General features: G+C 47.5%; 2 protein-coding genes across 2 annotated transcripts; both read right to left on the bottom strand.

Moving 5' to 3' along the window:
- Window positions 1-654: 654 nt before the first annotated feature.
- On the bottom strand, window positions 655-5,018 carry rab6bb (RAB6B, member RAS oncogene family b). Its single transcript, XM_084707220.1, has 8 exons — window positions 4,850-5,018; window positions 3,321-3,379; window positions 3,089-3,142; window positions 2,730-2,835; window positions 2,331-2,442; window positions 2,104-2,197; window positions 1,823-1,889; window positions 655-1,535 (listed from the first exon to the last, which is right to left on the bottom strand). The coding sequence occupies exons 1-8, from the start codon at window positions 4,917-4,919 to the stop codon at window positions 1,471-1,473; spliced, it is 627 nt and encodes a 208-aa protein (XP_084563346.1). The 5' UTR covers window positions 4,920-5,018; the 3' UTR covers window positions 655-1,470.
- A 168-nt stretch (window positions 5,019-5,186) lies between these two features.
- Window positions 5,187-14,212, bottom strand: LOC146270974 (solute carrier organic anion transporter family member 2A1-like). The gene is made up of 18 exons (XM_084707555.1): window positions 14,183-14,212; window positions 13,787-13,922; window positions 13,274-13,392; window positions 12,915-13,100; window positions 12,178-12,751; window positions 9,435-9,571; window positions 9,162-9,324; window positions 8,828-9,046; window positions 8,494-8,592; window positions 8,171-8,295; window positions 8,005-8,083; window positions 7,627-7,791; window positions 7,192-7,411; window positions 6,662-6,809; window positions 6,322-6,494; window positions 5,986-6,050; window positions 5,699-5,822; window positions 5,187-5,590 (listed from the first exon to the last, which is right to left on the bottom strand). Exons 1-18 carry the CDS (start codon window positions 14,210-14,212, stop codon window positions 5,473-5,475), a joined length of 2,880 nt encoding a protein of 959 aa, XP_084563681.1. The 3' UTR covers window positions 5,187-5,472.
- Window positions 14,213-17,256: the final 3,044 nt, after the last annotated feature.

The following is a 17,256-nucleotide window of genomic DNA, read 5'->3' as shown; positions in this document are numbered from 1 at the left end:
TTTCTCTCTCTCTCTCTCTCTCTCTCTCTCTCTCTCTCTCTCTCTCTCTGTCTTTCTCTCTCTCTGTCTTTCTCTCTGTCTCTGTCTCCCTAACATACACACACACACACACACACACACATATACATACATACATACATACATTCTACTGGAATTCTAATAGTGATAAGAGAAAGGTGGAAAGTCCACAGTTACAGTTAAGTTGTGGGGTTGATTGTTTCAGCCTTGTCTCTCCAGGGTCCATTTCTCAACCGGCATGTTAGGGTCCACCTGTTGCTTAGTGTTTCCTAACTGTACACCTGTGAGCAACCAGGGGAATACCTGACCTGTTCCCCTTTTCTCAGAGCTCTTGGGACATTGAGATAGGTATAAACACACGTCACACTGTGACCAAAACTGTCTTTAAGAAAATGGTGCTTTCCAGTTCAGTTACATCCTAAACTAACCAGTTTGTCTGCAACAGGATCCCTAACAATGTTAGTACAATTTGGACAGACTGTTTTGACAAGTCATTTCACCATTACCACAAACTGATTCACTTGTGGTGTTGTCTAGATGGACCAGGATGACAAGGAAGTCGTTTGAAACACAAAGACTGCATACATTGGACAGAGTAGACTGCTCGCTACTTTGTGAGTGTCAATGGTTAGGAGAGTGAAGCCCTTTAATCTTTAATTTATTAATCATGAAACATTATTACATTATTTATACTGGTGAACAAGGACCACTTCTACAGAGGGACGACATACATATTACATTATTATATACAGTGCAGTGCATTACAGTGGATCTTATATGTGTTTTACTGGGATAGGAAGGGCATAGGGGTTGTGAAATACAATTTCTTGCTTCGTCTTTTTCTCTTTTCTTTTTTTTACCACAGTACAGTTGTTCTATAAAAGTTACTCATAGAGTGCCACATCTTCACAGCTAATGTTTATGGTGAATCTATCATCAGTTGACTCTGGTGGGAATATCAAATGAGATACGTATGTCATGAGATTCTAGATGCTATAAAACATTCTAAGATAGTTGACCTGCTCCAGGGAGAGACCCGGAAGACAGGCCTGAGATCAGCGTGCATGCGTGCTGCAGACATTCAGACATGGTCAGCCATCTTGGAATGGACAGCCCCACTATTCTCCTTTCATGGTTAGGCATCATTTTTGGTGCTTTCCCTTTTTATATATAAAAAATACAAAACATAACGGCGAAAAGAATTCAGTTTCGTTAAATTTTTCTCCCTTTTTCATTTTCTAAAACAATTTTTTTGATCGTTTGTGTTTTCCCCGCACTTACATATTGACAAAGTATACAATATTTTACAACTGAAGACTGAAATATAACACTTGATTTGTCCAATCAGATACACATGGCCCATATCCAATCAGAAAAGTCAACTGGAAGCTAACCAGTAGGAAGCAACACAACAAGCCTATGATGTGAGGGTAGCTGTCCGCCAGCGTAGCATTAACACGAGCACCCGCCCTCAGGGACAGTGGGTTCAGCTGGTTTGTCCAGCTTGATGTCAATCACTGGAAAGTGTCCAATTAAGGATAAATTCGATTAGATGGACATTGTGAAACTAGCAGACAGTACAAATGGAGTCAATAAACAGACAACACCCACACCCGTCTGTGATGCATGCAAGGGTGCTATACAGCTATAAAGCCACTAGGCGGCAATATGACCCACACATATATTGTTGCTAAATGCCACTCTTGTGTGTAAAGAGGCAGCTCCCACTGTGAGAAAAGCTTTGTTCTCTGGTATTGGTAGCCTTGCAGTGCACAGTGATGAGTCACTCGGTTACAAAGGATACTGCCTTCAGGGTTAGCATCATCCAAGCTCTCCATCCCAGGTAAGGCTGCTGCAACACGACGAAAGAGCTAGAGAGAGAGGGGGGGGGAATAGAGAGGCAGAAAGAGAGAAAGACATAGAGAGAAAGAGAGCGAGAGAGAGCGAGAGAGAGAGAGAGAGAGAGAGAGAGAGAGAGAGAGAGAGAGAGAGAGAGAGAGAGAGAGAGAGAGAACCACATTCGGAATGTGAGATCCGGAAACTGAACATCCTGTTGCAGAAAAGACATATTACTGAGGGTATCACCTGTTTGACATTGCAGCCTGTCTTGGCACTGGTCTCAATAAACATGACATTCAGTTCTTTGGCTCTCTGTTCTCCTTCTTCAATGGTGATTTGCCTGTTGGAGAAGATACTGGGAATTCAGATATTCACTGAAAATAAACAATCAATAAACAACATGCAGTAGATCATGGGTGCAGAAGGATGTCAGAGTGTAACAAATATGTTCTTGTATCAGCATCAATACTGGCCTCTTCTCCTCCAGATCGGTCTTGTTGCCCACTAACATAATAATCACATCACTTCCTCTCTCGGTCCTGACATCATCAATCCACTTAGAGGTCTGCTGGAAAGAGTTCACATCTGTAGAAGAAATACACCCTCTTTAGCTAGAGCCTACGCTATTGTGTGTAACTGTGTGTGGTGTGTGTGTGTGGTGTTTGTGTGTATAAAAGAGAGAGGAAGATAGAGAGACAGAGAGCCAGAGGCAAAGCCAGAGATAGAGAGAAAAAGAGACAAAGAGAAAATGTGAGAGAGAGAAACCGAGAGAGAGACACCGAGAGAGGGAGAGAGAGAGTGAGACACAGAGAGAGAGACAGAGAGAGAGACAGAGACAGACAGAGAGACAGAGAGGAAGACGCATCACTCACTCGTGATGTCGTACACCACCACGGCGACGGTGGAGTCTCGGATGTAGCTGGGGATGAGGCTCCTGAAGCGCTCCTGCCCAGCCGTGTCCCACAGCTGCAGCCTGACCTGAACACCAGCCAGGGTTAGAGTCATGCAGAGCCAGGTTAAGAGCTGGGGCCACAGTGCTCAGACCCAGCTTCAACCCAGCTTCACAAGCACATGACCCCATTGGAAAATGCAGAATACACATGCAGGTGTTACGAGGTGAGATGCCTTTGTTGGTTCTTAAAAGAACAGCAAATCATCAATTCGAACGACAAACCGACTCAAACCAAGTTATTCTTTGTGTGCTGTTTTAAGTAAGGTCCTGGTTTCTTACTGTGCGGTCCTCCAAGTACATGGTCTTTGATAAGAAGTCAATCCCAATGGTTGCCTGGAAAAAATGGGCAAAAAAATTGTATTAAGCTACCCAACATACAACATACAACAACATGAGAGCAAGCGCACACGTGTCTTATTAAATCTTGTCATTTGGAGAACACTTCTTCAGGTGGCAGGCCTTCACATGTCATGGAGGAATTTGAGACGGGAACAGTATTCTGAAGGCTGACCTGATATGTGTTGTCGAAGCTGTCATACATGAATCTGGTGATCAGAGAGGTTTTCCCCACTGAAAGAAAACAGAGCAGTATATGAAGGTCAGACAGCAGAGCATCCCTCTCTGCCTACCAGCTAGAAGCATCCAGGGACAGATCACTATTCAGACTACTGGATCAGTTTCCATACGGTTACTTTTGACAACCCTGCTGTCCGTGGTGCTGAAAGGACGGGCATTAAAATGTCCCCCTTGTGCCCATCCCTCCGATGGTTGAATCCAGTGCCAACTTGCTTATGAATCTACCACCCAAATCAGAGAGATTGTTTTGTGAACCTGAGAATCTTGCGAAAAGGAGATGGTGGTTTCTGAATGAGGTTGGGTCAGGTTCTCTATGCAGACAGACGTGGGTGATTCAGAGGGTCTGTGGCCAGTGCTTTGGGCAGCGGCCATGACAGGCCTGGTTTCAGTACCACGGACAGCAACATTACAAAATTCTATTGTATGGATGAGGCAGACAAGGCTTGGTTGACTGCTAACTAGCAGACAGACATGCCGAAACACACATAAACCATGTACACACACTAATGCACACACTCCATTACACAAACACAATGGTGGACATCTACTCACACATACTCACACAGACATAGACACACACAAAACAATCTGTAACAAACATTTGTACTCTATAGAAGGCTATTGTTTTTTTTCTACTTCCTTTTCATTAGCATTAGCTGGGAGGACAGGGCAAGCAGTAGCCTCAGATGTCTGATGCCTGCCCAGAAAGGTTTATAGTGGTAAATCATTATTGATCAGACCAGAGAACCTGTCAAACTGTAAACGGGCGTTGTTCCCCGAATAAACGAATTATCATATGAGAACATACTGATATGTCACAGACAACATTTTTACCCACTGTTATGATATTGGACTGTCAAATGACGGAGTCGGCGACAGGGAGGTTAGGATTCTACAGACATCGCCAACCTGGGTGTGTCCCGAACTGGCACATGGGAGATGTTTATTATACTGTCTTAAACCCAGATAAAAGGAGCATGGTTATTTCTTTTTTTCTTTTTAATGTTGATGGTAGCCAAAAATCATCGATGTTACAGGTATATATTGTACACATCGTTTTAAAAACGTTTTTACCTGCTACTGCAGTGTCCAAACCCAAAACATCCCTCACAAAATCGTCTGCTTTGGCTTATATTACGGATAGTTAAATATATTCAACACATACAGGGAACCATGACAAAAATGACATTTTCCTATGTGACAAAATATATTAATTCAAGACAAGGATTCCACTTCATATGCGTGCGTTTTTTTCCATGACTAATCAAATTCTGTACAGAAACAGATCGTGCCAGGAACCGGTGAATGGGCGAACGGGCGTGAAATATGCCACAGCCACTCAGCAAATTAGCGGAACCAGCGAGAACTAACACCTAAGAAGAAGGAATGGCCTTCAATTTGCCATATCATGTTCGGCAACTGAGTACCAACCCTTAATGTGCCCTTATTAAAGACTCGACTTACCACTCTGCTCTCCTAAAAATACCAGTTTAAATTTCCTCAGAGGGTTCCCCAAATCTCCTCCGGCAGACATGGTAACGGCGATAGAGCTCTATTGTATGACAATACAGGTTTTCGTATTTAGACGCAGCGGTTCTTCAACTATCCGTTTGTGCGGGGGGATCCTCCTCTGATGGGAATGCAGCTGAGAATCGTCCTGTCAATTTGATTTGCTTGTGCGCCTGCGCGACCTCACCTTTTTTTCATTTTCTCACCTTCATTGCGTATTCAGCATCATAGTAACATTTTATAAACGATCAAAGGATTAACTGCGTTTTTGCACACAAGCTGCGTAGCTCAAAATTGTTTTATTGAATAGTTAATTCTGAATTGTTAGTTATGTTCTACAAACAATTGTTTAATTCAGGTTTTTTTTTAAAGTTAATATTCTCTAAAATGCAAAAAATACATACTGTTTATTTTCATTGTGATTAAATATTTACAATGAAATAATACAAATGATTTATTAAAGTAAAAGGATACTGTGTAAAAGTGAAAACATTAAAATATTTTTTGGTCCATCATTTCCCCATGTGGTGTTCCCCCAGGCCTGGTCATAGCAGATCATAGCAGATCATAGCATAGTCTCAAGCTGCCTCAGGCTCCTTCTCCAGGCTGAGCCCAGGGGTGTGCTGGGCTCTCCAGCCTGCCAGGGCAAGCAGCACAATACCCATACCCTTGTAGCCCAACTGCAGCCCAAAGTACCTGAGAAGGAAGACAGAGAACACTCATTAAAGTTTAAGGAGATGTAATGTATTCAGAGAAATGAAGGGACGGAAAAAGAAATGGCTTCTTTTCGTCACCAACGCTCACCTGTTCCTAAGGATGTCGTTGTCGTAGTACCCACAGGCACCCACTCTTCTGCCACATTCTTCTCTCCACCAGACACAGGAGTAGTCAATGGCCAGCCCAAACATTGCTGGGGCAGGCAGCCAGGCTGGCACACGCAGAGAGATGAGTTTAAAATGTGATTGATATCAAAGTGGTGAACATTGAGGTACGGTGAATGGGTGAAGACCTTGAAATATCTCCCACCATCTGATGCATGTACAGAAAGACCTCAGGATGCTCGAGCAACCGACTTGGTTTGTTTGGCTTACCTAACATCCTGATAAGCAAGAACTGGACACCAATGGCAAAGGATTTCTCCTCCTGGGAGACGGTTCTTAGGAGGAAATCACACGAACATCTGAATGAGCATGATTTTCACCCTTGTATCGGTGCCCTCCCAGTGATCATCCTGCATCTTCACCCCCCTCACAACCATCATTATCTTCATCACCCCCATCACCATCATCACCCCATATCAATCATCACCACCCTCATCATCATCATCATCATCCTCATCATCATCACCCCATATCAATCATCACCACCCTCATCATCACCGCCCTCATCATCATCACTACCTCCTTCATCCTCATCTTCCTGAGTACCTGAGCACCATCATGTAGATTGGGTTGTGGGAGAGACTGGCAATGAAGCCAGCAAAAGCAATGAGTAACAGAGCAGGCAGGAGGAAGTGAGGACAGCTCTTGACACAGGAGCCAGGGTGAGCACTGCCCAAGCCAGCCCCAGCAGCTGGCACACAGCTGCACATGGTGTAGACCTGCGGGCAGGAAGCATGCCATCTTACCCTAGGAGCTCATCCTGCACGCTCGTTCAATATGGAATTATGATATCATAAGGTTGACTACGAGAAAGGTTTAGAGCAGACTTTCCTTTAGAACGTGTCATATATGGACACAGGAACGGTGTGTGTTAAGATGGCTCTACCTGGACTCTGTGATGGTTCTGTGGGTCCAAGGTGACATTGGTGCAGCCAGCATGGCAGGGAGAGATGAACTCTGTGCTGTCCTCACCACACACAGGGTTGAAGACGTTACTTGGACAGGAGCAGTTGGAGTTGCACAAAGAAAGTGACCTGGAAAGCAACATCTATTTTTTAAGGCGAGGCTATGACTATGCATCACTGACGACAGAACAACAGAACGACGACGCCTCAAACAAAAAAGAACATGGTGCGCCTGCAGCTGATTTGAGGATGCAAATCAAGTTGCAAAGTATCTAAGCAACGTTCAACCATCAGCCAATGAAGGACAGAGAATGTTTTCCCTAAAACCAGCCATGCTGAGATACCGCTGAGCCACGTAGGTGTTCTATATAAAGGACACGGCAGAGAGACAGCATGGGGAGCGTGAATTATTGAGAGCTCAGAGGTTTTGTGCTGCCATGCTACGGGAACTGTTGCCCGGACGTGTCGACGTGGCGGCACATCTGCACGAGGACGACAGGCTCCGGCGCACCTATTGGTCCAGCTGTCCTGCGTGTGGCCGTATTCTGCGTTGACCCCCGCCACTCTCTGAGTGGAACAGCCCATGAAGAAGAGAGGCCCACAGAGCAGGCCAGATAGGGTGAGGGGGAGCAGACACAGCCAGGGGAGGGTCCGCACGGAGGGGCGTGCACGCTTCATCACCACCCCACCCAGCAGAAGCCCGACTGCGGCCGTGGGCAGGTTGATGGCCCCTGTGAAAAACCAGAGGGCTGGTAATAAGTGGAAGATGATAGGAGGATGTATAGTCATGGAAAAACAGTGCAAGTTCAGTGAAAGTGTGTGCGTGGAGGTTGTCAGTGTGGGTATTTGTGTGTGTTTGTGTGTGTATAGATGTTTGAGCGTGTTTGTATGCGTGTCTGTGTGTCTGTGAGCGCACGGGCGTGCGTGTGTGTGTGTGGGTCCTGACCGATAAGGAGGCTGCTGGAGGCTGGGGTGGTGCCGTACTGGTGTTCCAGGAACTTGCTGAGGAAGGTGGCGAGGCCGGCGATGGAGGAGGAGAAACAGCACTGGGACAAGACCAGCAGCATGTAGACGGGGCGCAGCAGCATCCTCAGGAGGAGCCGTGGGAACCCTGACACACACACACATATGTGCACACACATAAACGCGTACACACACATATGCACACATCCACATGGACACACATTGAATGGCTACTCTACTGTTTATAAACACACAAAGGGGTAATACCATAGCATATTTTGAACATGTTCACACTTTTGGGTATCAGTTCATGCAGAATTCAAACACACTGTTCTTTATCCAATTTAAACATTAAACTTACTCTTCAAAAAGTCAACCAATGAGGTCTCTGCTGACTTCTTCGGTTCGTCTTTCAGAGAGTCTCTCTCAGTCTTGCGTGCCTGCTCATACGTAATCTATGGTTATAAGGTTGCTCTTACAAACTTGGTGTGAGGCGAAAAACAATGGCCACCTACTTTAGACTGGACCTCAACGCGGGGAAAGAAGAAGTAGGGGATAGAGGCCAGAGCCAGACAGCCAGAGGAGACCAGTAGGCCCATCCACCAGGCCCCCACCCAGCGAGGGTCGGAGGGGTCCAGGTCCAGGGGACTGTCTGCGGAGGGGGCATGGGGGAGAGGACCAGGGAAAGAGGAGGGGCAGACAGGGACAGGGTACTTGTGACGATGGACGGATGAAAAAATAGTGAAGAGAAGAAACGGGATTGGAAGACAGAGCGTCAGGTGGAGGAGGGGGCGGACGATCCCCTAAAAAGAGGGATGGAAGTTGAACAGAGAATTGAACAGAGACACACCTCCTCCGGTCTTGTCCACGTCCACATAGATCCTCAGCATCATGCCGCCCAGCAGGTAGCCGAAGGCTGGCCCAAACACAGAGATGGAGAATAGGATGGCTGGAACACAAAGACATCCTCCAATGGAAAAACTGTTTATGAGCTATCTCTTCCTTTTATGACACATGGTGGGTGTATGGTGGGTTAATAGTGGTTTATGGTGGTGCATGGTGAAAAGTGCTGAGTAAATGGTGGTATTTGGTGGGTGTATGTTGGTATTTTTGGTAGGTACAAGTACATAACAATACAGCACAAATGCTTCCCGGAGTGGGTTTAAATGAAGGTTGTACTCTACCTATGTACAGAGCAGAATTTCCTGGCTCAGCAAAGTCATCCACATATGAGATGCCAAACGGCTGGATGGGGACCGAGCCGATCCCAAACATGACCTGGGCAGCTGCCAGGATCAGCCACTGTGTCCTGGCCTCGGAGGGGTGACCTGCACCCCCCTGCCGGCACACTAGGGGGGTGGACGAGTTCCCCTGTGGTAAACACACATCCCACTCTCCACCAGCTACACACACGGGACACACACAGAAGACTCCTGTTCTACATGCTTCCACATACACCAGACGATTCATGGACAAGGAGAAAGCAGCATTACTCTTGTGGGGATCCAATGTACTTACAGGCAGACACAGAGTTGTACTGGTAGGGCTTGGACAGGAAGTGAGGTAGGGCCAGGGAGGCGGCAGCGCATGACATAATCAGACCGCCCAGGCCAATGAAGCGAGGCCGGTGGACTCTGCTGCCAAAGTAACTCACAAACACCACCAGCACCATGTTCCCCATCTGCAGGACCGACAGCAGGCATGCCAGGGCCGGTGAAGTGACGGCAGAGATTGAAAAACGTGTCTGGATGTTATGTGAGGGAAGGCCAGTGGGGGGCGCTGTGTGCCTACCTCGTGCAGGGAGGAGACAGTGCCCATAGACATGCTGTTGAAGCCGTAGCGGCGCTCGATGGTGGTGATGCAGCTCTTGAAGTAGGCGCTGTGCAGCAGCTGGGTCAGCTGCAGCATGCTGTGACACAGCACAAAGAGCTAGGAGGGGGAGAGGGGGGGAGACCGAAGGGAAGTAGAACATTGGCTAGCCAGTGGTGTTACACACATGCTGACAGTGGTTTAGCACTTGTTTGTGTTTACCATGTGAGGCTTAGTGCATCATACCTTCACTATACTTAAGACCATGTTATGTACATCCTCCTGGTCACCCATACCTACAGCTTACATTCTGTATGTATGTGTGTGTGTGTGTGTGTGTGTGTGTGTGCGTAAGCTATTTTCTCTCTGAGAGCCTTTGTCTATATCGGGTGCCCTGCTGCTGTGGTGAATGGAGGGAAACAGTTTTTGATCTCCACTTTGAGGCAGCGTTCAAAAGAAACATAAGACCAAACTGAAATATTTGTTCAGGTCTTTGTGTGCCTAGACCAACCTCACCCAAAAAGAAAACACTTTCTTCTCCATAATCAATTTCTTGCATTTTCAACAAATAATTAGCTCGACTTGCTTCAAATCCAAATGTTTTTACAAGGTTATTTTGGATACCTTCAAATGCTGGGTTAAAGAGTTTGATGCCTGACATGCACCTAATACAAAGTATTTTGTAGCTCATTAGTTCCAGTTAGTCCATTACACACAGATCATGGTAACCAGAAAGTCCCACTTCTTTGAGCACTCAACCTCAAAACACTGGTCATCCACACAGCATGAGAGTCTAACCGACAGTTCCTCAAACGACAGTATGCGGTGCAAAAGTTCTACATACCTTCACACTACAGGACCCAGGTGTCCTTGACTTCACTTTCTTTTCCTCCATCCCAACTGTGTGCAATGTCCACTATGACACAACAATGACTGCTCCTGACCTCGGCGCTCTGGCTGAGTATCAGTGAGCCTGTAGGATGGTGGGGGGTGTCAGGGCAGGACCGGAGTGCTCCTGTGTGCTGGGCGGCCACATCCTACCGGCTAACCCTTTGATGCTGAGGAACACCCTGTACAAGGACATCGCTTCCCTCACAACAAAGTTCACTGGTGAGTCGATCTAATGAGCCAGGTTAAGAGAATGAGAACCTGGCTTACCGATTTGAATCGTCTCAAGTATCTGGTACTTCAATCTCAATTAAGAGAGTGTGGAAAGTACAGTAAAGATATGATGGTGAACATTAAGCTGTTTCTGTGGTGTTCAGCATGGCTGTCCCTGGCCCTCAGGAGCCCTACAGCTGTACAGCAGTAGGAAGGTGCAACACGTCCATGTTTATTTTTGTATCACAAAAGATACCAAAATTCATCTCTGAGGACACTGAACAATGAGAAAGTCCAATCTGGTCTTGACCTGGTTGGTAGAAATATGATCACTGTGATGCCTTTAGGTATTGTTGTGTTGCTCAAGTAAACACAGAACCAATACAAAACAAATGTAAAACAACTTTTTAAAAGTTGAAAGGTGAAAATATTATTCTGTCATGTATACAAATACATGTATTCATAGTCAGCTTCTTTCAACCAGTTGACAATTTAGTTCTCACAGGATTGCACACTCATACAGCTAACTCAATTCACAGTTCAATGCGACCTCTTAGTTCACTTAAGCACATTTTGATCAACGAATCATAGCAGGACATTACAAAAATATCAAAAGAACAGAACTACTGTTCAAAGTCAAACAACTCAGCTTCCTTCTCTTTCCAGAAGGCGAAGCTGCGATCGATGTATTTACAGATGTCGTTGTTACTAAAACAGGAGAAGTCTGTGCTGTTGCTGCACCTGAGCACCTCACCCTCGTCTGGAGTGGCAGTGTGAACTATGACCTTGGGAACCAGTCTGATGTCCTGGGACAAAAGGCACGGGCACTCTCTGGCGCCCCCTAGGTGGCACTTGGGTGTTACTGCGGCGTTGCCAAAGAAGCGTGCCTTGATGTCCTCAAAGCCGTTGCTCCACTGGCGGTTTCCGGCCTGGATCTCCTGGACCACGGCCTTGTGGAAGTCTCTGACGGTCTCCCAGGGGAAGCTGCCCACGTGGTCGAACACCTCAAAGCAGAGGAGGTGCCGCATCTTCCTCTCCTCCGCAGATAGATCCTGCTCCAGGATGTGAAAGTAGCCCAGCATGAAGAGGTCAAGGGTCAAGCTGTCGTAGGTCGTAGGAAGCCCGTCGACCTCGGGCAGAAAGTGTTCGGGAGAGTGAGTGTGCCGCTGGACCTGGTGAGGGGGGACCGTGGGAGTGCACCTGTTGCCGGATTTAAAACTTCTCCATGAGTTGAGCATCTTCTCCACGGCGGTTCTTTGGCGGCAAACGTGAAACATGGAGCTGGTCCTGGGTGGGGCCTGGGCTGACGACGTCAGGGCCTCAGCCCTGGCGGCGCCCTCCTGTCTGACCTTGGCTCTCATGGTGATGGCGTAGGCTGACTTCTTCCAGTGGCTGAGGAACAACACCACGATACGCTCCTTCCTGAGGCTGGTGGTCTCCATCACCCGAGGTGCTGGGGCGTCGTGGCAGCTCAGTTCGCAGCCCGTGTTGTTAGAGCTTTGGTTCTCCACCTCAGCCAACTCCACCACCCTCCCACTCCTAACCCCTCCTTGGCTCCCCTTGTCACCCAAGCGTTGGGAAGCATTCAGAAACCCCGCGAAAGGATACAGTTCCCCGATTTGACCCTCAAAATTGGACCTCAGGCTCCTGACCGACACCCCGGACTGCTGGATCTCCCTCTCCACAGTCTCTCTCCTCCCCTTGCTGTAGCTCTGACTCTCCAGACGGTGACTGAAAGCGGACGCCATCCCAATGTGAGGTATCCTGCACACGCCGGCACCCTCCCCCGGCTCTGGCTCGGGCCTCGGCGCCACATCCGGCCCCTTCCCCTCCTCCTCCGCCTCGCTGCGGCTGCTCAGGCTGCTCAGCAGGTAGGACATGTTCCTGACGACGCCAGAGACACGGCTGCACCACACCGGTAAGGGGAGGTGTCCCTCGGCGTCCATCTGCCGGAGGAACTCGGTGTTGACGGTGATGTTGACGATGGGGTCGGGCAGGATGGCCCTCAGCTCCTCAGCGAGGCGGGCCAGCTCCAGCTCGTAGGCCCGGCAGCGCGTCTGCATGGACGCGTTCTCCATCTGACGCTCCAGGTAATCCAGGTCGGCCTCCGTCAGGAGCTCGCCGAAGGGGCTCAGGATGGCGTTGTGGGTCGGGGAGAACTTCCAACCCTCCACCTCCGCATGGCCGTTAGCGCCTTCCTGGTGGTGAGTGATGAGACGAGCGTCAAAACAAGATCCACGGGGATGGAGTTTTGGGCAGGCGTCATCGGCCCTTCTGTGTGTGTGTGTGTATGCATGAGTGCGTGTGTGACGGAGTGTGTGTGGGATTGGGATTGTGTAGCTGTATGTGTACTGTGCCTACCTGTATCCTCTCCTCCTCCTCCTGCTCCTCCTGGAGCCTGGCCTGCAGCTGGCGCACCATCACCTGCCTCTTCCACTCAGCGATTGGCCGGCCGCTCTCGTCGTGGGTGGGCACCAGAGAGTCGATGTCCGCCAGGATGACCTCCTCCAAGGGCAGCTCTATCAGCTCAGCCTCGTGCTCCCCCCTCTGTCCGCATGGGGTTAAAGATTGGCATACCATACCCCTCTAGATACTTGTAATAGCATACTATTATCATCCAGTTGTAGTGTACTGAGAACGTATTTCTGTGACACCAATGGATTAGCATTGTTGAAGAAACACTAACTAAACTGTCAACTGTCGGGTATCTGCCAGCCTACCGTTTGTCCAGTGAAGACAGCGGTGATGCCGGCCTGTCTCAGAGACTTGATGGACTTCATCTGAGAGAACAAGCTGTGGTCCCTGTCCGGAGGCTTCAGCAGGTTGAAGGATGTCACCACTACAAAACACAACACAGCCCATCCTGACCTCGCTACTTGGTACATCCCTAACAGTCTAAGACAGTGGTTCTCAACCCTGGTCCTCAGGGACCCCCTTTCCTGCACGTTTTAGATGTTTCCCTGCTCCAACACACCTGATTCAAATGCATGTTCGTTACGAGGCTTCTACAGAGCTAAATAATGACGCATTGATTTGAATCAGGTGTGTTGGAGCAGGGAAACATCTAAAACATGCAGGACAGGGGGGTCCCTGAGGACCAGGGTTGAGAACCACTGGTCTAAGAGACTTACTCATTCAGACTCTGACTTACATTTGAATGCTAATGCGCTTACCAGATGTTAACAAACTGAAAGCCACTTTATAAGATGCTAACTTAGTAGGCGCCGACGTACCAGAGGAGGCCACCTGCACATGCTGCATTGAGCCGGTGGCGTGCCTCATAGTGGCGGTGGAGGTGGAGGGCAGAGGTGAGGCTGCAGGGGGTGGGGTTGGGTGGCGAGGCTGGGGGGGCACCTCCTTCACCGGCTGCTGGGGACACACACAGGGCCAAGGGTGAGGAATAGGTCTGTGTCACTACCGAGCAAAACTGCAGACATGCATGCAAATAAGAAGGTTGGATTCATCCCTGAGTCCTGTTGTGTGTTAAGACAGGCCGCTCAACAGCTCAAGTCTGAGGTTCAAAATAAACTGTTAAGAAAGTGAATAAATGACATTGTTGTGAACAATCCTGTTGTGAACCAGCCTGTTGTGAACATTATTTTATTTGAAGGTCATGGTCTGTCCCTGACTTCAGGGTTGGCCACCTTGCTGTTCTCCATGCTGGTCATCCAAACAGAGGGTCCTTATCCAAACAACGGTTTCTGAGTTCAAATGGCTTTCTATGTAGATGGAGAAAATCAAAGTCAGTTGGGATGAAGGTTGAATGAAAATATTAAATCTTCTTGTAAACAATCAGCATCTCTTGCCACCATGAAGTCAACACATAGCAACGACGACAACAACGAGGAGCAGCATGGGACGAACCCCCGCCTGGACAGAAATAGAACCACAGGACATGACCCAACATCAACTCCATAAGAGGCCCCAAAGCAATCTTCTAAAGGACCAAGACCCCTGGGGTGCAGAACACACACACACATAGTCACACACATCGACCCACACCGACATAACATGCTCATACACACACCTGCGGTAGACTCACACGTACAGTACAGCACACAAACATACCCACACAAGCTCAAAAGGACTGTGGTAAATGCGAGGGGTGAAACGGGAGCCCAGACAGGTGAGCGTAGCGTAGCCCCCATGGGGTGCACGAAAGACGCAGTGTGTAAGAGTTCAGAAACTTGATAGCCTGGTTCAAGTAGCCAAGTGATTCACAGGATTTGTAATGGGCTTGATGCTATTCATTAGCCTAAATGCTACATAGTTCCTTATGCTGGGCTTTGCCACCCAAAGTCAATGGGCTAAGTGACTACCAGATGTGTCCTTGAACTAAACAATACACAAGAAACGTTTCACAAAACACAGACACCATGTGAATGTTACACAGTGAAATGCTCATCATATGCATTTGTAGGCATAAAGTTCAAATGTTTTTGATGTGTGCAGTATTATTGTTAAAGTTACTTGCCATCAGTAGGAGAACATTCTGATAATATTGTGTTTAAACAATCAGAAGAGTAAGAATGGTGCAGTCTGATTTAGTGGTTCATCAACATGTAACCTGTTTTATCAACTGAGGGTCAACACCACCAGAATGATCAGATGGTTGACAGCGTGAAGAAAACTCAACTGATTCATATCTGCAAGCAATTCTCGTCATCTCAAGATAGGTTAAGTGTACTTACCTTCAACTATTCCCAGCAGTAATGCAAACTGGCTTGTGGTTGGAGAAACACACCAGTAGTTGTTTGACACCCTCTCCAGCCTCCCAGCCAATGGACAAGAAGTCTAGGGAACAGCACCCAATGTACCAAACCCCTCAGAGAGGGGGGCCTTCTTAGTGTCAATAATTTAAGGGGGGGGATTGGATGTCCAGTAACCGGAAGTAGACCTATGGCCATGAGGATGGGAAGAAAACCAGGACTATGAGTTGGCATTAACATGATACAAAGAAGGGCAGAAATACTGCATGCATGATTGCGTGGGCATTCAGAGGAAGCTTGACAGTTTGCCATTCAGCCAGGCTGATGAATGAGAGACTTGGCTGTGTAGGGATGGGAGCCTGGGGAGGGGTTGTTTTGTTCCTGGAGCGAAGGAGTCCAAAACTAGTCAGACGTCTGACGCGAGTTTTAAGTTCAAATCGATCAGAACATCCTTTTCAGAATGGGAATGTGGTGAACGCCTGTATTGAAGTGGGCGTGTACACACACACACACAGTACACACACACAGGTGTGCCCGCATGTGAACAGACATGAGTGCGCACACACAGAAGAAGGAACACACACACACACAGTGAAATATTCATTACACACACAACAGGCTGTCTTTCCAAACTAGTTACAAATCACAAAGACCCCGATCTCTCAATCGGGTGTGTAACTTCATCTGTGCAGTAAACAGACGGTGCTCCCTACCCTTCCTTTCTTCCCCATTGTGTCAAATAATAAGCACAGGGTTTATCTCTGTGTTATTAAAGGATTAGTCTAAATGGCCAACCTGTGCTGAGAGCATGATCAATAATGGAAGCCCTCACAGGTGCGGACCTCTCGGCCACACCAACCCAGAAACACTGGCCTGCTCAGAGGGGTCACCTGTCAGGGTGCACAGGGATATCTTTAGAGATAGAAAATCTGACCTAAGTTGAGAAGTTTCAGAAGCAACATAAGATACACGATATGGGCTGGGAATCCCATACCCTAAGCAAAACAAGTCATTTGAACACTGTTATACCTTTTAGCTGCTGTAAAATATCAGATCTACAAACCCACTAAGTGAAAGTCAACAACGCACAAAGCCAAAATCCACACACAAACACACGACACAAGAAAGTGTTGCATAAGTTTCACATTTATTTAACTTTTTTTGACAACTTTGTTACCTGTCCACAAACATTAGAAGACACCAGAACTCCAGTACACTCAAAGAGAACGTGAGCAGAGAACTGAGATGACATCATCATCATCACAGGCCAGTTATTCTAAGGGTAGAAAGGGGGAAGGGAGGGTTAACATGATTTGTGTGATAGGACTGACCACAGCAATCAGGTTTTATATACAAGACACCGCCGATGACAAGCTATAGTGAGAGGCATTACATGGAGGGGGTTTCTCAACAGGACCGAACTGAAGAAACCTGACGTTACAGTAAGAGCAAGCAGAGAAGAGAGGGAGAGAGATAGATAAAGAGGTAGAGGGAGACAGAAAGAGACATACAGACAGAGAGAGAGAGAGAGAGACATACAGAGAGAGAGAGACATACAGAGAGAGAGAGAGAGAGAGAGAGAGAGAGAGAGAGAGAGAGAGAGAGAGAGAGAGAGAGATACAGAGAGAGAGACATACAGAGAGAGAGAGAGAGAGATACAGAGAGACATACAGAGAGAAAGAGAGAGAGAGAGAGAGAGAGAGAGAGAGAGAGAGAGAGATACAGAGAGAGACATACAGAGAGAGAGAGAGAGAGAGAGAGATAGAGAGACATACAGAGAGAGAGAGAGAGAGAGAGAGAGAGATAGAGAGACATACAGAGAGAGAAAGAGAGAGATACAGAGAGAGAGAGAGAGAGAGAGAGAGAGAGAGAGAGAGAGAGAGAGAGAGAGAGAGAGAGAGTGTAGTGAGGGAGCTGGATCTACATGCTCAGATCCCATAATATGCCACTTAAAAAAATAAAATAAAAAATCCAAAAGAACCTACCCATAAACT

The sequence above is a fragment of the Hypomesus nipponensis genome, chromosome 10, assembly GCF_054491055.1.
Source record: "Hypomesus nipponensis isolate SF chromosome 10, ASM5449105v1, whole genome shotgun sequence".
Classification (NCBI taxonomy): domain Eukaryota; kingdom Metazoa; phylum Chordata; class Actinopteri; order Osmeriformes; family Osmeridae; genus Hypomesus; species Hypomesus nipponensis.
This window is presented reverse-complemented; position numbering and strand designations above follow the sequence as displayed.